The sequence below is a fragment of the Panulirus ornatus genome, chromosome 2, assembly GCF_036320965.1.
Source record: "Panulirus ornatus isolate Po-2019 chromosome 2, ASM3632096v1, whole genome shotgun sequence".
Classification (NCBI taxonomy): Eukaryota; Metazoa; Arthropoda; class Malacostraca; order Decapoda; family Palinuridae; genus Panulirus; species Panulirus ornatus.
Genome location: NC_092225.1, coordinates 53,219,749 through 53,240,529, shown reverse-complemented (window position 1 = coordinate 53,240,529; position 20,781 = coordinate 53,219,749). Strand labels below are relative to the sequence as shown.

General features: G+C 44.7%; 1 protein-coding gene across 3 annotated transcripts in view; it reads left to right on the top strand.

Moving 5' to 3' along the window:
* LOC139756437 (uncharacterized) overlaps positions 1-20,781 on the top strand; it is a 69,438-nt gene that overhangs the window by 23,766 nt on the left and 24,891 nt on the right. For all 3 annotated transcript variants that reach the window (XM_071675891.1, XM_071675882.1, XM_071675900.1), the window contains exon 2: positions 16,386-16,667. In XM_071675891.1, coding sequence (XP_071531992.1) covers positions 16,569-16,667 — 99 coding nt within the window. In that variant the 5' untranslated portion in view covers positions 16,386-16,568. The remainder of the gene's footprint in view (positions 1-16,385; positions 16,668-20,781) is intronic.

The window sequence follows — 20,781 nt, the reverse complement described above, 5'->3', positions numbered from 1 at the left end:
ACGTGGCATTCATTCAAAGCACATGATCTTGGCTTAGTAACCGGGTATATATTTCCAGTACAGGAGTTATTTGTCTATTGGTAGGACTTTCGCCATAGAGCGTTTAGGTCTTCTTTTTTATTAATGAAAAACTAATTTTCTAAACGATAATGTACATTTTTTTTCCATGAAGATGCAGACCCAGTGGATCATATTCGCCATTTCCCGCATTAGCGAGGTAGCGTCAAGAACAGATAAATGACTTAAGCCTCGGTGGGAAAAACTCCTCACTGGGCCTCCTCCTCTGTTCCTTCTTTTGGAAAAAGTAAAAACGGGAGGAGAGGATTTCCAGCCTTCCCGCTCCTACCCCTCCATTTAGTCGCCTTCTACGACACGCAGGGAATACGTCACCCCCATGCTAGAGTAGACTGTTTACCTGGCCGTTGAAGGGAAAGTAGGGGATGGGGGGGGGGGGTGCCTTGTGGTCAAGGAGGTAATGCGAGGGGTGTGGGGCCTGGGTAAATGAGATGCGTGTTCACCTACTCTTCTTATCTCTTTGTCTTGAATTTTCATTCTTCATGATATGGTTAATAACAGGTTGTGCTTTAAAGTTACCTGGGGATAGGTTAATGTTATTATTGTTGGCAGTTAAGACATTCAGATGTTAATGGATTTGATTTATTCTCGGGTGACTGTAAAAGTAAGTGGTATGGGAGTGTGAAGGCATGTGCCGAGCATCAGATTGAGAAGGAGCAGTGTGGTTTCAGGAGTGGTAGAGGATGTGTGGATCAGGTGTTTGCCTTGAAGAATGTATGTGAGAAATATTTAGAAAAACGGAAAGATTTGTATGTGTCATTTATTGAGCAGGAGAAGGCATTTGGTAAGGTTGACTGAGATGCCATGTGGAAGGTCTTAAGAGTATATGGTGTGGAAGGGTATGGATGGTGTGGGAGGGTATGGATGGTGTGGGAGGGTATGGATGGTGTGGGAGGTAAGCTGCTGGAAGCAGTTAGATTTTTTTTTTATCAGGTATGTAAGGCGTGTGTACGAGTTGGAAGAGAGGCGGCCATAAAAAGTACTTGTTTGACTTCATGTTATGGTCACGTTGTCCAGTCCCTCCACATTTGGAAAAAAAAAAAAAACGTTGCCTGCGCCATTAAACTGGATGGAAATCTTAAAGGTTTTGATCAGGTTATCCCTCACTCTTCTCTCTTCCATGGGCATATTTATGGCTTTTTACCCCTTTACCCTCCTGGAGTCTGGGGTGTGGACGGGTTCTTGTTAGGGTCAAAATGCGTGGACGGGGTCACGTTCTGTGGACTGGTTCATGTTAGTGTCAAGACATGCAGACGGGGTCACATTTGGGTCACGATGGGTCAACTTGGGTGTAGGGGTCAGTGGGGATCATTAGGCGAGGAGGAGCTCAAGTGAGGTTCATATGGTCAGGTGAGGTCAGGTGGTGGGTCAAGATTACATCGTGTGAAGAGTCAGTTCTTAACCCTAGGTTATGTCCTTTAACGGCGATGTACCTTAAGGAAATGATTAATTTTCACAGTACATAGTGTCTGTAATCCCTCGAGACCAATGACTGACGTAGTAAAGATCTTTTGCACACATGTTTTCGTAAATCATACATACAGTGCACTTTTTTTTTCTGCTTTTTGAGATGTTTGAGGGGGTAAACTCGATTTTGTTGGAGGGGGTAAATTCGATTTTGTTGAATGATACCTGAATTAGCCCCGAAGGAGAGCAGTGATCAACGAAAACTTGCTTCAGTTTTGTCACGGAAGGTAATGAAGGACTTTGCTAGGATGATAACTGTTCCACGCTTTTTATAGCAGAAACTTTTTAGCGGTTAGCAATACGTAGCGGTCAAGAACTGGGCAGTGTTCTGACATGTGTATTCCCTAGCTTTTGTCGTTATGCAATACTCTGCCTTCATCCTGGGTAGGAAAGTAAGAATTGTAGCCACGTAATTCCTGCGTGTCGTTACTGGCGATTGACGGACGGGAGCTGGGGGCTAGAAACATTCCCCTCCTGTATAATCAATTTCCATTAACAAGAACAGAAGATGGGGCCAAGTAATGATTTCTCCTCGAAAGAAGCTTAGTCTGGGATGTCTGAAAGTACTTGAAGAAGTGAGAGCTAGGCGGTATATTTGATAAGATGAACCTGGATGTCCTGGATCTGAGTGGTACTGAATTGAAGAGAAAACGGGCGAAATGGTTTGGAGATGTTCCTTGGGTAAAGTCTTGGGTTAGTGAGAGGACAAGAGCGAAGAAGGGTACAGGGTATGGTACTTAACGATGAAGGTGCTGTGGTACTGTGTTAAAGAGCGCAAATAAATGGATTCAACACTGATGCGAGCTGCAATGAAAGAATAGGGAGTTGGGTGACGTATATCGTTCATGCACCCAGAAGTGGAAGATATGGAACAGAAGAGAGTGCTTTTAGGGAAGTGTTGAGTGCCTATAAGTTTTCATTTTAAGAGATCGAATATTTGTGGTTATAGGTGATGAGGCAATTACGGGTACGATTCTGGGGTATGGAGTCTATAGTGTGGGTGAAGATGGAGGAGAGTTTGTTCCGAGTTTTATGCTGAAAGAGGAATGGTGATTGGACATACCGCCTCTTGAGAAAAGTTTCCTGCATAAGCGTACGTGAGTGAAAGGAGTAGAAGATCAACGTCCATTATTGGATGATGTGCGAGGAAACAAGTGGTTGGTGGATGTGAATGTGCTGACGAGGGTGGCAGGTGGAATGTCTGATCATTTCCCGGTAGTGGCGAGAGTAGCGGTGGCTTCTAATGGTTAGAGGACAAAACAGACTGACGTGTGTGTGAAAAAAGTGGTGGAAGTCAGTAAACTTGGAAGACGAGGCCTTTCTGCAGAGAGAGAGAGAGAGAGAGAGAGAGAGAGAGAGAGAGAGAGAGAGAGAGAGAGAGAGAGAGAGAGAGGGTGGTGTGGTGAAAAGTGGCATAGGGTGAGAGTAAATAGGGAGTGAAGGAGGAGTGGTAGGAACTTAACGATGCAGGACTTACGTGTGCGGTTGAAGTGTATGCGATGTTCAAGCTGGCCTATAGACGTGTGAGAACAGATATTAAGTGGTGGGAAGGGGAAGGCAGAAGAGTTCCTTTTGCACCGTAATGGCAGCTGCTCTGGGTTTGTTGCATTCTGATAGAAATCAGCAAGATGGTGTGAAATAACTAATAAGTGATAAACTACATTATTGACTGGTAACAGATATCAGTAGAGTATTTGTCTAGCTTTGATTGTCAATATATTCACTACGTGTAGAGGAAGTTTTTCCATTGGTCAACCGCTCTGGAAGTGAAAGAATCTTTCCTCTACGTTGATTCTGTAACTCCTTCCCTTTGTCTTCATACTGTTATTTTTTTTCTTTTTTTTTGCCGTTAAATCTCTTTCTACAGTAATGTTAAAAAATGTTCGTGTTATGTCTCTGAAATCATTTAGCATTGTCAAAACTTTTTAGACATCCTCGGAGTCTGCCAATTAAGAGAATAATACTAGTTCTTTGAGACTTCTTATTTTCTTGTGATGAAGGGATTGAGTTGGTTGCTCTTCTTTCACTTTGTTCGTTTTTCTTGTTCATCTTTGATCCAACTTGGTGACGAGAATTCAACAGTGTATTCCAATCTAGTTCTGATCAAGGAGTTATAAAGAGTAGGGATCCTGGTCCTTTTTTTTTTATCCCCTATTTCTACATTAGTTATGAAACTTAGCTTCTGTTGGCTTCATGCAACTAATCATTGTTTTTCGCGATTAAAGGTATTACTGATAATCACTTTTAAGGTCCTTTATTTTCTTTAAAAACTTTTGATAATGATTGACTAAGCATATTTATGATTTATGTTTTTGGCTATACTGTGCATTACTTTCCATGTACGTGTGTTGCAATCCACTGGCCGTGCCTGTAACCACGCCATCAGTGTGTCGAAATTCTTGTGAATCATTAGCCAGTCGTTGTAAAGAGTAATATTTCCCAATTTCAAGTCGTTCGCAAATTCAGATTTTCTGCTGGTGCGTCCTGTCGTCGATTATAAGTGATGAAAAGTATAGGTTCCACGACTGAGCCTTGCGGAATCCCCTCCACTCGTCACGTGAAGCCATTCGGACGCTTCCCTATTAAATACCACCTTTGTTTCCTTCCTTAGAGCCAATCCTGTATCCACATGGTGATTCTTTTTTCTCTGTGCCATGAGCTTTAATTTCACTTAACAGTATTTAATGTAGCTCTTTATAGAAGACCTTATGGGAGTTCACGTATATTATAACATCAGTGTGTAGAGAAAGTATTATACTTTGGGTTCGCTCTCTCTCCTAGTTTATCTTGCCGGTGTTAATTCAGGTCACTGTAATTCCTATGATGTGAGGCCTTTCTAAAAGAGGATATGATACCATTTTCTCGTATTTTTAGCTTTGATACGTTTGGCGCAAAAAGAGACATGTTCTTCCGTTTGGTAAGACGTGGCGAGTGTGTCGCAAGTCTTTAAGGTTAGATATACCTCAGGTCACTGGGCACACACACACACACACACACACACACACACACACACACACATTCACTGGATAAAGTGTCAACTACACTGCAGTTACACATGGACTGCTCTGTGCCAGTAATGGCACCCTGAGCACACACGACCGACCTGTGCCAGTAATGGCACACCCGAGAACGGGCTGCCATTAATAAGGGTTATTCTTGAGAAATATTTACACACACACACACACACACACACACAGGTCTTTGGAGACAGTGTGTGGCCCAGTTAATGCGATCACACCTGACCTAACTAGCAGCTGATTTTCTGGGTCGGTAACTACCATGCCCCTGGCAAAAACCTGCTTGATGCGCATGCGTTGGTAGTGGTGCTTTGAGAGGCTGTGATAGCAAGCACAAAACACACCTGGCTGAGGAGGAACAGTGTTGGGGGGGGGGGGGGGGGCAGAAAGAGACGGACCAGGTGTTTGGTTTGAAGAATGTGTGAGAAATGGTGGAACGGAGAGTGAACAGTGTGTGGCATTCGGGAAACTGGAAAAAGTGCATGATAACGTTGAGAGAGAGGAGAGAGAGAGAGAGAGAGAGAGAGAGAGAGAGAGAGAGAGAGAGAGAGAGAGAGGTCTTGTGGAAAGTTACTGGGTGGAGTGAGGACTTTTTACTCAGCGAGGCATGTGTGCGAGTAGAAAGGGGAGGGAGTGAGTGGTTCTTGCTGAAGGTAGGTGTTCATGTCGCAGTGGTTGTTTATTGGACAGGTTGGTGAGGAAGATGAATGCCAAGGTCGTAGAGCAATGGGCGGGTCTACGATATGCTGGGGGTGTGGGGTTGGGCATTAGAGGTTAAGTAGTTGCTGTTTGCAGATGACACGACTCTGGTGGGAGACGCCAAGAGAGAAACTCCCAGACTCTGGTGACACGAGTTTAGGAGAGTGTGTCAGCAAGGAGGAAGTCGAGGGGAAATGTGAGATGCAGCAGGGAGATGAGGCAGGGTAGCTTGAGTGTGTTTGATTGGGAAGGACCTGGAGGCATTAGACTGCGTTCGGTGGCTGGGAGTGGACGTAGCAGTAGATTGAACCACGGGGGCTAAAGTGAGTCATAGGGTGGAAGAGGAGACTAAGGTCCTGGAGTGTGTGGAATGAGAGGTCAGTGTTTGGTAGTACCAAGATGAGGAATGTTAGAAGGTATGATAGTCCAGATAATACTGTGGAATAGGAATCTTGGGCCTTTAGTGTTAAAGAAAGCTAAAGGCTGGACGTATTGGACGTGGAATTCTTGAGGATGCCTTATGGCGTGGGGTGAGGTGGATCGGGGATGGGGAGTGGGGGGTTGAAGACATATGCCAAAAATTACGATTTTTGTTTCGAAGGGACTAATGTGAAGACTGAGTTTATATCAATCAAGATTCTCTCTCTCTCTCTCTCTCTCTCTCTCTCTCTCTCTCTCTCTCTCTCTCTCTCTCTGATGAAGCTTGCCACATAGCCTTTGCCAAACCAAAGTACGTACAGCATTGAGCCTCACCCGTTCCCTCTCCATGACATCTCTCCTCACGCGCGCTGTATATCAAGTTTGGCTTCACCGTTACCGAGAAACATGGGGCCTGACCTCCCTCAGGGCGTCGTATACCATGCAGTTCTCTGATGCCCTGAGACCTGGTCGTTTGGGGCGACATTTGAACACAGGACACAAGGCAGTGAAAGGCAAGCCAGGGGAGGTTTTTCACGCAGCCAGACTTCAGGAGAGTTGACACCCGTATGAATGAGGCTGGACACCCCCGGAGCTTTTTCATCAGGAGACGTTCCAAAGCGGTGGAAGCATCTTGAGCCGTCACTACATATGGCCAGAGCAAAGAAGGATCACACTCTGCTGGGGGCGACTCTTGTATAGCCTTGCTCTGTTGAGGGCTGCAGGTACGGTGCTTGGTGCCGAAAGCCAGAAGAAGTTGTCTTAACATTTCACTCTCGGATACCACAGTGAAGCGTCGTTTCGATTGAACTTGCAGTTGACATTAAGAACTAAAAACAATTTTTGGAAGAAATGAAAATGCCATGATTGTTTTTTGTATTACCATTTGCAATACAGTTGGATGCAACCACCGATGTCCAGTGCTGTCAGTTGCTTGCCTGTTCTAGATTGGTGGATAAAGAACTGTCAAAGAAGAAATGCTTTTCTCGTAATCGCCACATCAAAGGATTTCGATGTTTTTGCATGAGTTGCTGACTTTTTTCTCTTCAAGAAAATGATCTTTCGTGGGAAAAGCTGGTGGGGGTCTGCACTGACGGCGCCCCAGCGATTCTTGGGTCAAAGAAAAGAATCAAATCATGGCTGGGCCTGACTGCGTCATCCACAGACGAACACAAGCTGCTATGACCCTTTCACATGACCTACACAGGTCACTGGATTTCCCAATAAATATTGTGAAGTTTGTGAAGAAGAAATCTTTCAGTTCTAGCCTTTTTTTCTTCAGCTCTTTTTTGTTCAGATTTGGGAGCTGATGTAAAACCTCTCCTGCTCCACGCGGGAGTTCGCTGGCTCTCGAAAGGAAGTATGCTGAGTCGGTTCTGTGAACTCGAAGATGAAATGTAATTTTTTTCCACAAATACGAGAACTGTACGATGCCTCCACAGACGAAAACTTTGAGCTTTCTCTGGCGTACGTTGTGGACATTTTTTTTTGAGGCGATCCACCACCTCAGTTTAAAGCTCCAAAGGAAAAACGCAAGCATTATATCCCATTATGATGTAATCATCAGAGATTTCACGGAGAAAATCAGCTTTTGGAAACGTAAAGTACAATGCTAGAGCTTTCTGTCATTTTCCCCATCTTAATGAACTTCCCACCAGAGAGGAAAGATCTTGAATCAGTATAGCTTGGACGAGAGAGAGAGAGAGAGAGAGAGAGAGAGAGAGAGAGAGAGAGAGAGAGAGAGAGAGAGAGAGAGAGATCTGGTTCCTCGTGCGCTCAGGAATTTGTGCGCTGTTATCTGCATGTCACCCGGGATCCTTCTGTTTTAGACGTTGGTTCACAGTCAGTGAGCATTGATGTGTGGACTCAGTTACTGGACGCTTTGCACGAAAAAGCCATCGATTTGAAGTGTGACTCTTTGAGTATAGAGGGCGACGTTAAAACCATGAGTCAAGATGAGTTCTGGCTGAAATATCTCCCAGTTTACCCAGAACTTAACCCAGAGGCACTTTGTTTGAGGATTCCGTTTTCTTTGACCCATGTCTGCCAAGCTGGCTCTTGAGCCCTCGTTGTGTTGATAACAAAACCGGCGCAATCGACTGCATGTACAAAACGACTTGAGTTGTGCTCTTCTGTGAAACCCGGATTATCGGAGTCTGAAAGAAAAGCAGTAGCATCCATCTCGGTAAATGTATATGTTTCGTAGCAGCCATCTCTGTGAATGTATATGATTCGTAGCAACCATCTCGGTGAATGTATATGATTCTTAGCAGCCATCTCGGTGAATGTATATGATTCGTAGCAACCATCTCGGTGAATGTATATGATTCGTAGCAACCATCTCGGTGAATGTATATGATTCGTAGCATCCATCTCGGTGAATGTATATGATTCGTAGCAACCATCTAGGTGAATGTATATGATTCGTAGCAACCATGTAGGTGAATGTATATGATTCGTAGCAACCATCTCGGTGAATGTATATGATTCGTAGCATCCATGTAGGTGAATGTATATGATTCGTAGCAACCATTTCGGTGAATGTATATGATTCGTAGCAGCCATTTCTGTGAATATATATGATTCGTAGCAGCCATCTCGGTGAATGTATATGATTCATAGCAGCAATTTCGGGGAATGTATATGATTCGTAGCATCCATCTCTGTGAATGTATATGATTCGTAGCAGCCATCTCGGTGAATGTATATGATTCATAGCAGCAATTTCGGGGAATGTATATGATTCGTAGCATCCATCTCGGTGAATGTATATGATTCCTAGTATTCATCTCGGTAAATGTATATGATTCGTAGCATCCATCTCTGTGAATGTATATGATTCGTAGCATCCATCTCGGAGAATGTATATGATTCGTAGCATCCATCTCGGTGAATGTATATGATTCCTAGTATTCATCTCGGTAAATGTATATGATTCGTAGCATCCATCTCTGTGAATGTATATGATTCGTAGCATCCATCTCGGAGAATGTATATGATTCGTAGCAACCATCTCGGTGAATGTATATGATTCATAGCATCCATCTCGGTGAATGTATACGATTCCTAGTATTCATCTCGGTAAATGTATATGATTCGTAGCAACCATCTCGGTGAATGTACATGATTCGTAGCAGCCATCTCTGAATGTATATGATTCGTAGCAGCCATCTCAGCGAATGTATATGATTCGTAGCAACCATTTCGGTGAATGTATATGATTCGTAGTAGCCATCTATGTGAATGTATATGATTCGTAGCAGCCATCTCGGTGAATGTATATGATTCATAGCAGCCATTGGTGAATGTTTATGATTCGTATCAGCCATCGGTGAATGTATATGAATCATAGCAGGAATCTCGGTAAATGTATATGATTCGTAGCAGCCATCTCGGTGAATGTATATGATTCTTAGCAGCCATCTCTGTGAAAGTATATGATTCGTAGCAGCCATCTCTGTGAATTTATGTGATTTTTAGCAGCCATCTCGGTGAATACATATGAATCGTAGCAGCAATCTCGGTGAAAGTATATGATTCGTAGCATCCATCTCGGTGAATGTATATGAATCGTTGCATCCGTCTCAGAGAATGTATATAATTCGTAGCAGCCATCTCGGTGAATGTATATGATTCGTAGCATCCATCTGTGAATGTTTATGATTCAAAGAAGTGTATTTCTAGTATAGTAATTAGACAATATTTTGTGCCATTTCTTGAGAGTTTTTATTCATAGTTGGGTGGACGATTCGAGGGTTTGGTTGGAGTGGGTGTTTCTATGATTTTCTTTTGGTTTAATTTGGCTTTGGCTCCTGTAAATGTTGCTTGAAATAAATGAATTTTCACACTTGAGTGTTATATACTGAGGTTATTACAGTGTTATGTCTTTGTCGACGTTGACGAGATTCAAAGATAAATTAATCACTAGTTAGCTGATTCTTAACAGTACTAAAACTTTTAATACAAAACGTGAAATTTTTCGAAAATGATATGAGGTGGGGGAGGGGAGTGCGAGGATTACATGAAAACCAACCACTGGTTGGTCTGCACGCATTGGTGCTGGACGGCGGGATTCAAGTGTGATGTTGGGATTTGAATAACTTTGTCAAGTACTGGCACCTGAGGAGGTGGATTGTCTCCACGCAACATGTCGTGCCACATGTATAGAAAAATCACATGTTGTTGATTAAAATTGTATGAACTCTCACTGAAGTGCGATTTCAACTTTATATATATATATATATATATATATATATATATATATATATATGTCTGATCATAATCTTGTGGAGGCTAAGTTGAAGATTTGTATGGGTTTTCAGAAAAGAAGAGTGAATGTTGGGGTGAAGAGGGTGGTGAGAGTAAGTGAGCTTGGGAAGGAGACTTGTGTGAGGAAATACCAGGAGAGACTGAGTACAGAATGGAAAAAGGTGAGAACAATAGAAGTAAGGGGAGTGGGGGAGGAATGGGATGTATTTAGGGAATCAGTGATGGAGTGCGCAAAAGATGCTTGTGGCATGAGAAGAGTGGGAGGTGGGTTGATTAGAAAGGGTAGTGAGTGGTGGGAAGAAGTAAGATTATTAGTGAAAGAGAAGAGAGAGGCATTTGGACGATTTTTGCAGGGAAAAAATGCAATTGAGTGGGAGATGTATAAAAGAAAGAGACAGGAGGTCAGGAGAAAGGTGCAAGAGGTGAAAAAGAGGGCATTTGAGAGTTGGGGTGAGAGAGTATCATTAAATTTTAGGGAGAATAAAAAGATGTTCTGGAAGGAGGTAAATAAAGTGCGTAAGACAAGGGAGCAAATGGGAACTTCAGTGAATGGCGCAAATGGGGAGGTGATAACAAGTAGTGGTGATGTGAGAAGGAGATGGAGTGAGTATTTTGAAGGTTTGTTGAATGTGTTTGATGATAGAGTGGCAGATATAGGGTGTTTTGGTCGAGGTGGTGTGCAAAGTGAGAGGGTTAGGGAAAATGATTTGGTAAACAGAGAAGAGGTAGTAAAAGCTTTGCGGAAGATGAAGGCCGGCAAGGCAGCAGGTTTGGATGGTATTGCAGTGGAATTTATTAAAAAAGGGGGTGACTGTATTATTGACTGGTTGGTAAGGTTATTTAATGTATGTATGACATGGTGAGGTGCCTGAGGATTAGCGGAATGCGTGCATAGTGCCATTGTACAAAGGCAAAGGGGATAAGAGTGAGTGCTCAAATTACAGAGGTATAAGTTTGTTGAGTATTCCTGGTAAATTATATGGGAGGGTATTGATTGAGAGGGTGAAGGCATGTACAGAGCATCAGATTGGGGAAGAGCAGTGTGGTTTCAGAAGTGGTAGAGGATGTGTGGATCAGGTGTTTGCTTTGAAGAATGTATGTGAGAAATACTTAGAAAAGCAAATGGATTTGTATGGAGCATTTATGGATCTGGAGAAGGCGTATGATAGAGTTGATAGAGATGCTCTGTGGAAGGTATTAAGAATATATGGTGTGGGAGGCAAGTTGTTAGAAGCAGTGAAAAGTTTTTATCGAGGATGTAAGTCATGTGTACGTGTAGGAAGAGAGGAAAGTGATTGGTTCTCAGTGAATGTAGGTTTGCGGCAGGGGTGTGTGATGTCTCCATGGTTGTTTAATTTGTTTATGGATGGGGTTGTTAGGGAGGTAAATGCAAGAGTTTTGGAAAGAGGGGCAAGTATGAAGTCTGTTGGGGATGAGAGAGCTTGGGAAGTGAGTCAGTTGTTGTTCGCTGATGATACAGCGCTGGTGGCTGATTCATGTGAGAAACTGCAGAAGCTGGTGACTGAGTTTGGTAAAGTGTGTGAAAGTAGAAAGTTAAGAGTAAATGTGAATAAGAGCAAGGTTATTAGGTACAGTATGGTTGAGGGTCAAGTCAATTGGGAGGTAAGTTGAATGGAGAAAAACTGGAGGAAGTAAAGTGTTTTAGATATCTGGGAGTGGATCTGGCAGCGGATGGAACCATGGAAGCGGAAGTGGATCATAGGGTGGGGGAGGGGGCGAAAATCCTGGGAGCCTTGAAGAATGTGTGGAAGTCGAGAACATTATCTCGGAAAGCAAAAATGGGTATGTTTCAAGGAATAGTGGTTCCAACAATGTTGTATGGTTGCGAGGCGTGGGCTATGGATAGAGTTGTGCGCAGGAGGATGGGTGTACTGGAAATGAGATGTTTGAGGACAATGTGTGGTGTGAGGTGGTTTGATCGAGTAAGTAACGTAAGGGTAAGAGAGATGTGTGGAAATAAAAAGATCGTGGTTGAGAGAGCAGAAGAGGGTGTTTTGAAAGGGTTTGGGCACATGGAGAGAATGAGTGAGGAAAGATTGACCAAGAGGATATATGTATCGGAGGTGGAGGGAACGAGGAGAAGTGGGAGACCAAATTGGAGGTGGAAAGATGGAGTGAAAAAGATTTTGTGTGATCGGGGCCTGAACATGCAGGAGGGTGAAAGGAGGGCAAGGAATAGAGTGAATTGGATCGATGTGGTATACCGGGGTTGACGTGCTGTCAGTGGGTTGAATCAGGGCATGTGAAGCGTCTGCGGTAAATCATGGAAAGCTGTGTAGGTATGTATATTTGCGTGTGTGGACGTATGTATATACATGTGTATGGGGGTGGGTTGGGCCATTTCTTTCGTCTGTTTCCTTGCGCTACCTCGCAAACGCGGGAGACAGCGACAAAGCAAAAAAAAAAAAAAATTATATATATATATATATATATATATATATATATATATATATATACACACTCATATATATATATTATTATCATTATTATTATCAGTGACAAGACGTACATCACAAAATTCCACACCCCTTCACCTTAGCCACCCAAAGACGCCGACACATTGCTACCGCCTTGCTTGACTGCGTCGACGACTACGACCCTGCCTGCACGCGTGCATGCATATTAATAATACCATGTTACAACAAGTTAGATCAACAGCAGCAGCACAGAAGAAGAAGAAGCACCTTGCAGGGGCAACACAGAGATGTGCCAACAATGGGTCACGGTGGGTGAGGAAAAAGAAGAGCTTTGCTATGATGATGCAGAGGACTTGACGACAACAACATCACGTCCAACACCACCACCACAACCTCTTTCACCTTGTCCAGTCCTGCGCCTGAACCCAGGCCCGCTTCCTGCACAGGCCCGACTGGCTCAACCCTCAGAGCCAATCCTTGTCCCGAAGTTACAGATCTAACTTGCCGACTTCCCTTACCTACATTGATCTATCGTCCAGAGGCTTCTTACCTTGGAGACCAAATGCGGATAGATGGGGATAGGGGAGAAAGAATACTTCCCACGTATTCCCTGCGTGTCGTAGAGGGCGACTAAAAGGGAAGGGAGCGGGGGGCTGGAAATCCTCCCCTCTGTTTTTTTTTTTTAATTTTCCAAAAGAAGGAACAGAGAAGGGGGCCAGGTGAGGATGTTCCCTCAAAGGTCCAGTCCTCTGTTCTTAACGCTACCTTGCTAACGCAAGGTATATATATATATATATATATATATATATATATATATATATATATATATATATATATATATATATATATATATTCTTTTCTTTCAAACTATTCGCCATTTCCCGCATTAGCGAGGTAGCGTTAAGAACAGAGGACTGGGCCTTTGAGGGAATACTCTCACCTGGCCCAATTCTCTGTTCCTTCTTTTAGAAAATTAAAAAAAAAAAAAACGAGAGGGGAGGATTTCCAGCCCCCCGCTCCCTCCCCTTTTAGTCGCCTTCTACGACACGCAGGGAATACGTGGGAAGTATTCTTTCTCCCCTATCCCCAGGGAAATATATATATATATATATATATATATATATATATATATATATATATATATATATATATATATATATATATATATAGATGGCCATTCCTGGCGTTAGCAAGGTAACGCCAGGACTAGACAAAGAATGGCCACATCCGCTCACATGTATTGTCTAGCTGTCTTGTGTAATACACCGGAACCACGACCAGTCCACAGCCAGGACCCACAGACATTTCTGAGGTTTATACCGGACGCTTCACATGCTCTGCTTCAGTCCATTGACGGCACGTCGACCCCTGTATAACACATCATTTCAGTTCATTCTATCTCATGCACACGTCTTTCACCCTCCTGTACGTTCAGGCCCCGATGGCTCAAAATCGTTTTCACTCCATCCTTCCACCTCCAGTTTGGTTTCCACCAAACTTGTTCCCTCCACCTCTGCTGACGCTTATGTCCTCTTTGTCAGCCGAATTTCCCCGTCATCATATATACCTTAGTTTAAGCCAAGAACCTATGTACTCGACCCCAAGCGGCCCATGCATGTATAGCTGTAATATATATATATATATATATATATATATATATATATATATATATATATATATATATATATATACCTATGAGTCCACGGATAAAATGAAACACGATTAGTTCCCTAGTGCACTTTCGTGTGATAATCACATCATCAGGAGAGATACAAGAAAGAGATATGTCAGACATACAACGAAGAGACGTAGCTAGGACGCCATTTGGTGAAAGCGTGATTGTGGACTCAGGAATTTACTTGATCACTCGCAAAATTGTGATCATTTCCAATATATATATATATATATATATATATATATATATATATATATATATATATATTCATTTTTTTTTTTCATACTATTCGCTATTTCCCGCGATAGCGAGGTAGCGTTAAGAACAGAGGACTGGGCCTTTGAGGGAATATCCTCACCTGGACCTCTTCTCTGTTCCTTCTTTTGGAAAAAAAAAAGAAAAAGAAAAAAAAACAACCGAGAGGGGAGGATTTCCAGCCCCCCGCTCCCTTCCCTTTTATTCGCCTTCTACGACACGCAGGGAATACGTGGGAAGTATTCTTTCTCCCCTATCCCCAGGGATATATATATATATATATATATATATATATATATATATATATATATATATATATATTATCCCTGGGGATAGGGGAGAAAGAATACTTCCTACGTATTCCCTGCGTATCGCAGAAGGCGACTAAAAGGGGAGGGAGCGGGGGGGCTGAATATCCTTCCCTCCAGTTTCTACTTTGCCAAAAGAAGGAACAGAAAAGGGGGCCAGGTGAGGGTTTTCCATCTTAGGCTCAGTCCTCTGTTCCTAACGGTACCTCGCTAACGCGGGAAATGGCGACTGAGTTTGGTAAAGTGTGTGAAAGAAGAAAGTTAAGAGTAAATGTGAATAAGAGCAAGGTTATTAGGTACAGTAGGGTTGAGGGTCAAGTCAATTGGGAGGTAAGTTTGAATGGAGAAAAACTGGAGGAAGTAAAGTGTTTTAAATATCTGGGAGTGGATCTGGCAGCGGATGGAGCCATGGAAGCGGAAGTGAATCATAGGGTGGGGGAGGGGGCGAAAATCCTGGGAGCCTTGAAGAATGTGTGGAAGTCGAGAACATTATCTCGGAAAGCAGAAATGGGTATGTTTGAAGGAATAGTGGTTCCAACAATGTTGTATGGCTGCGAGGCGTGGGCTATGGATAGAGTTGTGCGCAGGAGGGTGGATGTGCTGGAAATGAGATGTTTGAGGACAATATGTGGTGTGAGGTGGTTTGATCGAGTAAGTAATGTAAGGGTAAGAGAGATGTGTGGAAATAAAAAGAGCGTGTTTGAGAGAGCAGAAGAGGGTGTTTTGAAATGGTTTGGGCACATGGAGAGAATGAGTGAGGAAAGATTGACCTAGAGGATATATGTGTCGGAGGTGGAGGGAACGAGGAGAAGTGGGAGACCAAATTGGAGGTGGAAAGATGGAGTGAAAAAGATTTTGAGTGATCGGGGCCTGAACATGCAGGAGGGTGAAAGGCGGGCAAGGAATAGAGTGAATTGGATCGATGTGGTATACCGGGGCTGACGTGCTGTCAATGGATTGAATTAGGGCATGAGAAGAGTCTGGGGTAAACCATGGAAAGTTGTGTGGGGCCTGGATGTGGAAAGGGAGCTGTGGTTTCGGGCATTATTACATGACAGCTAGAGACTGAGTGTGAACGAATGGGGCCTTTGTTGTCTTTTCCTAGCGCTACCGCGCACACATGAGGGGGGGAGAGGGATGTTATTCCCTGTGTGGCGAGGTGGCGATGGGAATGAATAAAGGCAGTGTGAATTGTGTGCATGTGTATATGTGTATGTGTCTGTGTGTGTATATATATATATGTGTGTACATTGAGGTGTATGGGTATGTATATTTGCGTGTGTGGACGTGTATGTATATACATGTGTATTGGGGTGGGTTGGGCCATTTCTTTCGTCTGTTTTCTTGCGCTACCTCGCAAACGCGGGAGACAGCGACAAAGCAAAATAAATGATATATATATATATATATATATATATATATATATATATATATATATATATATATATATATAGAATTTTTCTTTGATCCCTGTTAGAACTAGAAGCATATATCTTGTTCATAATTGCCCGCGTCCCTTCGCAATATCATTCAAAATGGTAAAAAGAATCGTTAATTCGTTAGAAAAAATAGACTATTTTTGGACAACTCTGGGGCAATAAAGCCGTATGCAGCCTTGAACTTCCTTAAAATTCTACCCTGAGTCATGGAATTTCCACCAGTCATTGGAGTTTGATAATTCGGTGGTGTGAATTAGGAAGGACACCAGAGTCAAGTATTTAGCGACACTGACCACCGAATTCTCTCTCTCTCTCCCTCTCCCCAGGAGCCGAGGCAGCAGCGGTGCGGGAGGTGCAGCCGCTCAGAACTAGACGTCCCAGCTCCTGGGAGCGAACTGCAGTGCCAAAAGCGGGCACTGTCTGAAGGAACGGGAGCATCCGTGACGCCAGGAGCAGTAACGCAGACGCAGCTGCAGTAAGAGGAGGAGCAGCCAGTAGTGCGGTAGAGGATGGGTCCGGAGCGTCAGCGGCGGCTGGTGGCTGTGTTGTTGTTGTCCCTGGTCTTCCTGGTGACGTCGTGGCTGGAGGAGGCCGCCGACCACAGCTCGGTAGGCACACCCACCTCTCTCACGACGAGTCCTTCCTCCCTGACCCCTCACCTGCCTCCCTAGCGATTGCTTCTGTACCACTCCTTAGCTATTGCTTCTATACCACTCCTTAGCTATTGCTTCTGTACTACGCCTTAGCTATTGCTTTTATACTACGCCCTAGCTGTTGCTTGTGTACCACGCCCTAGCCGTTGCTCCTGTGCCACTCCCTAGCTGTTGCTTCTGAAGCACGCCTTAGCTGTTGCATCTATACCACACCTTAGCTGTTGCTGTTATACCACTCCCTAACTATTTGCTCCTTCATATCTAGCTTCCTCTCCGGCCGATCTATCTCTGTGGTTGTTGATGGATCAGTCTCTTCTCTTTTCTCCATCAACAGTGGTGCCCCTCAAGGTTCTGTTCTGTTCCCTGCTCTTTTTCTCGTTTTTTCTTAAACGATTTCCTGCACAAATAATTCAGTGCACTCATGCGCTGACGATTTGACACTGCACTCGCCCACATCCTTCAGTTTTGCTCCTTCTACTCTCACTCGATTTGCATCTAGTCTAGACACAACTTCCTCAATAAACTCGACTTGGACAGGATATCTCAGTGAGATAAATGAAATCTAGTCAAGTTTAATGCCTCCAAGACCCAGTATCTACATATCTCTCGAAAACTCCTCAACTCTTGTCTTTCCTTAAACGGGTCTGTAATTCCACCTCTTGACTCGATAAACATACTTGGTATTACTGTAACTTTCGCTCTTTCTTGGACATCCCACATTACGGGAATAGCTAAGTCCACCTCTAAGAAACTGGATGTCCTGTTTAGATGTCGAAACTTCTTTTATACTGAACAGTTTCTCTGAGGTGGTTCTAGCTTTGCATCCTTACTTGCCGGAGTTGAGTCAGGAGCTGTTCAACTTTTAAACTGTCCCAGGCTAACTTAAATACTGGAGCCTCTTGCCCTACGCCGCAATGTTGGTTCACTTTCCCTCTTCTATAGGTATTACTTTGGTTTTTGCTTCCGAGAGCTGTCTGCTTGTGTGCCCCCACCACTAGCGAGACCACGCAATACTCGGCAAGCTGTTGAGTAACACGATTACTGTGTGGCCGTTGGCAACTCGAGGGTGGGCCGTTTTGATACCTGCTTCTTTCCCTACACGTCGAAGCTTTGTAACTCTTTAACATCTCATGTTTTTCGTAGCAACTATGGCCTGGCACATTTCAAAAGACAGGTTTTTCACTTTCTCAAAAATTCGTCTTTTTTTTTCCCCCGCTTCATAATTCTCTCCATATTTTAATTAAGGCCTGGCCTTGATGTGGACTTTTGTCTGTGACTGGAGCCTTCAACACAAAGAAAAAAAATAACTCGTCCTAGCTGTTGCTTCTCTACCACGTCCTAGCTGTTGCTTCTCTACCACGTCCTAGCTGTTGCTTCTCTACCACGTCCTAGCTGTTGCTTCTCTACCACGTCCTAGCTGTTGCTTCTCTACCACGTCCTAGCTGTTGCTTCTCTACCACGTCCTAGCTGTTGCTTCTCTACCACTTCCTAGCTGTTGCTTCTCTACCACTTCCTAGCTGTTGTACCCAGGGTTAGCTACTATCTCGTCTCGCACGCGTTACCTCGGTGTGGTCATGTGTTTGTATCCCTCAACATCATGTTTTCGACCGTGCTGGCTCAAGTCACCCGTTCCTCGCTCTCACGCACGAATATTTTTATTGGCTAACATAAACAGCCAACTTGTTCAAGGCTGAGAGGAGTGGACACAGGGGTCCCGGGTTCGATCCTGGCTATTGGAGGTTTGTATGATATATATATATATATATATATATATATATATATATATATATATATATATATATATATAATCCCTGGGGATAGGGGATTAAGAATACTTCCCACGTATTCCCTGCGTGTCGTAGAAGGCGACTAAAAGGGGAGGGAGCGGGGGGCTGGAAATCCTCCCCTCTCGTTTTTTTTTTTCATTTTCCAAAAGAAGGAACAGAGGGGGCCAGGTGAGGATATTCCAAAAAAGGCCCAGTCCTCTGTTCTTAACGCTACCTCGCTACCGCGGGAAATGGCGAATAGTTGAAAAAAAAAAAAAAAAAAATATATATATATATATATATATATATATATATATATATATATATATATATATATATATATATTATATTATATAATTTTTCATTTTATATATATATATTACCAGGTTTTGGTGGTGTAGGCTGGAGGCTGTGCATGACCATGAGAGCTGTGTTGGCCAGGATGTACCAAGGTGGTGGTGATCAGTGTGGTCCTGGTGTCTTGCTCCGCCGTGCAGAGCCGCCTGTAGTCTTGGCCATAGGTGACTCAAGGTCACCCAGAGCCATCTCTCGCTTTGCGTGGTCGTTGCTCGGTTTAAGACCTATCGAGTGGCCGGGCCCGTCTCAGGTTTAGATAGTAGCCATATCGAGTCTTTTTTTTTTTTTTTCTCTCGTTCTAAGATGTTTCTTGTGGCCGTACACGCTATCGGTTAGGACGTACAAGGCTCTGGCCTGAGCAGCGACGCCGCCCCCCACTGATATCGGGAAACGTGTCTCTGTTGATGGTCATGATTTGATTTGTGCCGGTGTCCCCTGCAGATTTGTTGTGCACTCCCCTGTTCATCCTGTGGGCGGTAGTGCACCCCATGTTCATCCTGTGGGCGGTAGTGCACCCCATGTTCATCCTGTGGGCGGTAGGTAGTGCACCCCATGTTCATCCTGTGGGCGGTAGGTAGTGCACCCCATGTTCATCCTGTGGGTGGTAGTGCACCCCATGCTCATCCTGAGGGCGGTAGTGCACCCCATGTTCATCCTGTGGGCGGTAGGTAGTGCACCCCATGTTCATCCTGTGGGTGGTAGTGCACCCCTTGTTCATCCTGTGGGCGGTAGTGCACCCCATGTTCATCCTGTGGGCGGTAGTGCACCCCATGTTCATCCTGTGGGCGGTAGTGCACCCCATGTTCATCCTGTGGGCGGTAGGTAATGCACCTCATGTTCATCCTGTGGGTGGTAGTGCACCCCATGCTCATCCTGAGGGCGGTAGTGCACCCCATATTCATCCTGTGGGCGGTAGGTAGTGCACCCCATGTTCATCCTGTGGGCGGTAGTGCACCCCATGTTCATCCTGTGGGCGGTAGTGCACCCCCTGTTCATCCTGTGGGCGGGAGTGCACCCCCTGTTCATCCTGTGGGCGGTAGTGCACCCCATGTTCATCCTGTGGGCGGTAGTGCACCCCATGTTCATCCTGTGGGTGGTAGTGCACCCCATGCTCATCCTGAGGGCGGTAGGTAATGCACCCCATGTTCATCCTGTGGGCGGTAGTGCACCCCATGTTCATCCTGTGGGTGGTAGTGCACCCCATGTTCATCCTGTGGGCGGTAGTGCACACCATGTTCATCCTGTGGGCGGTAGGTAGTGCACCCCATGTTCATTCTGTGGGCGGTAGGTAGTGCACCCCATGTTCATCCTGTGGGCGGTAGGTAGTGCACCCCATGTTCATCCTGTGGGCGGTAGGTAGTGCACCCCATGTTCATCCTGTGGGCGGTAGGTAGTGCACCCCATGTTCATCCTGTGGGTGGTAGTGCACCCCATGTTCATCCTGTGGGTGGTAGTGCACCCCATGCTCATCCTGTGGGCGGTAGGTAGTGCACCCCATGTTCATCCTGTGGGTGGTAGTGCACCCCATGTTCATCCTGTGGGCGGTAGGTAGTGCACCCCATGTTCATCCTGTGGGCGGTAGGTAGTGCACCCCATGCTTATCCTGTGGGTGGTAGTGCACCCCATGCTCATCTTGTGGGCGGTAGTGCACCCCATGTTCATCCTGTGGGTGGTAGTGCACCCCATGCTCATCCTGTGGGCGGTAGGTGGTGCACCCCATGTTCATCCTGTGGGCGGGTAGTGCACCCCATGTTCATCCTGTGGGCGGTAGTGCACCCCATGTTCATCCTGTGGGCGGTAGGTAGTGCACCCCATGTTCATCCTGTGGGCGGTAGGTAGTGCACCCCATGTTCATCCTGTGGGCGGTAGGTAGTGCACCCCATGTTCATCCTGTGGGCGGTAGGTAGTGCACCCCATGTTCATCCTGTGGGCGGTAGGTAGTGCAC